This window comes from Pterocles gutturalis, unplaced genomic scaffold (genome assembly GCF_000699245.1).
Source record: "Pterocles gutturalis isolate BGI_N339 unplaced genomic scaffold, ASM69924v1 scaffold15700, whole genome shotgun sequence".
Lineage (NCBI taxonomy): Eukaryota > Metazoa > Chordata > Aves > Pterocliformes > Pteroclidae > Pterocles > Pterocles gutturalis.
In genome coordinates this window covers 5,055-6,789 of record NW_010138566.1, presented here as the reverse complement: position 1 = coordinate 6,789, position 1,735 = coordinate 5,055, and the positions used below count along the sequence as shown (strand labels likewise).

At 52.3% G+C, this 1,735-nt stretch overlaps 1 protein-coding gene across 1 annotated transcript in view; it reads left to right on the top strand.

Moving 5' to 3' along the window:
- Positions 1–1,317, top strand: part of LOC104468805 (microtubule-associated protein 1A-like) — a 13,301-nt gene extending 11,984 nt beyond the window's left edge. The window contains 2 exon segments of the mRNA XM_010083050.1: positions 1–196; positions 1,152–1,317. The exon segment at positions 1–196 is cut by the window's left edge and continues 49 nt beyond it. Coding sequence (XP_010081352.1) covers positions 1–196; positions 1,152–1,307 — 352 coding nt within the window. The 3' untranslated portion in view covers positions 1,308–1,317.
- The last annotated feature ends 418 nt before the right edge of the window (positions 1,318–1,735 follow it).

The window sequence follows — 1,735 nt, the reverse complement described above, 5'->3', positions numbered from 1 at the left end:
GGGTCCACCCATCTATGTGGACTTGGCGTACATCCCCAACCACTGCAGCGGGAAGAACACCGACCCGGAGTTCTTCAAGCGGGTTCGAGCATCGTATTATGTTGTGAGTGGGAACGATGCAGCCAATGGAGAACCGAGCCGCGCGGTGCTGGACGCGCTCCTGGAAGGGAAGTCTCAGTGGGGGGAGAACCTGCAGGTAGGTCATGGAAATGCCGAGGAGCGTGTGTGATGCTCCTTGTGTCGGTAGTGCTGGGGAGAGGGTGTGTGTCACAATCATACCTAGAGGGAGCGCACCCAGAGGAGGCAAATGGTGCTGGGCACGTCCTGCTCTGCAGTCTTGGGAAAGTAACTGTACCCAGGAGGAGGAGGAAATCTACAAAATGGTGTGAGTGGAAGCAGATGTGTCCTCCTTTCCACGTCCTTTGGAGGGGAGGAAGCATTTAGAGATCGTACCCTCCTCCTTACCTGCTGCAGCATGGGCCTGTCCTCAAGCAGAACCAAGCACCATCCCAGTCTGAATTTTCATCCCAGTGTCCCACACCCAGTGGCGTTTGTTGCTGGCCTTGCTTGCTGGAGATCTCTCTGATAGCAGCTTTTTAATAGTGCTTTTAAACCAGAGTGCTCTTACACGTAGCTCTTGCTTAGTCACGTTTGTGGGACACGGTGGGTGGGTGCTCCTTCTGAAGACAGGGACAAGAAAGTGTGTGGGTGTTCCTTCCCATGAAGCAGCCTCAGATGTCCAGGTCTCTGAGTCACACACTGGGTCAGTAGCCACATAAAGTCTCCTATCAGGCCATTAACCATGACACTCTCAGCATTGTTCCTTCTCACACTGAGGGACCTTTCTGAGGCTGTTTTCTGGAGCTTCCCAGGGAGACGCTCTCCCCTGCACTGGAGCCGTTTTCATCTTTAACGGTGTCAGCGCTGCCGGTTTGCAGCCAGCTCAGAGCACCATTGTGCTGGAACCACATAAAATAAAGCACCAGCTCTGCCTCAGAGAACCTGACATCTGAAAGACATTAAATAGAACAAGCAGTACCAAGGGTACAGTGTTCCAAAATTAAGAGGAAATTTTAGCCTCAGCTCCTGTGGGCATTGTTTGTCACCGTGGTTGCTCTCAGACAATCATTTGTGCTGCTTTCTTTCCCCAGGTGACATTGATCCCAACACATGATACAGAGGTGACACGAGAATGGTACCAACAGACCCATGAAAAACAGCAGGAGCTCAACATCATGGTACTGGCAAGCAGCAGCACTGTTGTGATGCAGGATGAATCTTTTCCAGCCTGTAAGATCGAATTCTAAATCTCCCACATTTTGTGTTCATCCATTGACTCTCGAATCACCGATGCAACATCAGAGACACCATCTAATCACAGTCCAGTTCTTCTCCGGTTTGGTCCTCTACATGGTTCCCATTGGTCAGGCGAGCAGGTATCCGTCTAGCTCCGCGCTGGATGCCATGAGAAAGACGTGCAGGGCTCTGTAATATTCTGGACTGAGCAAGAGTTTGTGCAAGTGCAGTCGCAGGCCAGGGGCACTTCCACTTCCCCCGCTTTATTCTGCTGCCTGTACAGTTTCTGTAGACTATCCTGGCTGCCTTGCTGCTGTGAGAGCTCCTTCTACTCTCTTCCCGGCTGCCTTGCCATTTGACTCATAGCACCACGAACCTCGTCTTTGTGGCGAGGGCTGAAGTGCTGCTGCTGCTGCGTGGAGACAGTGCACGGGGGTGG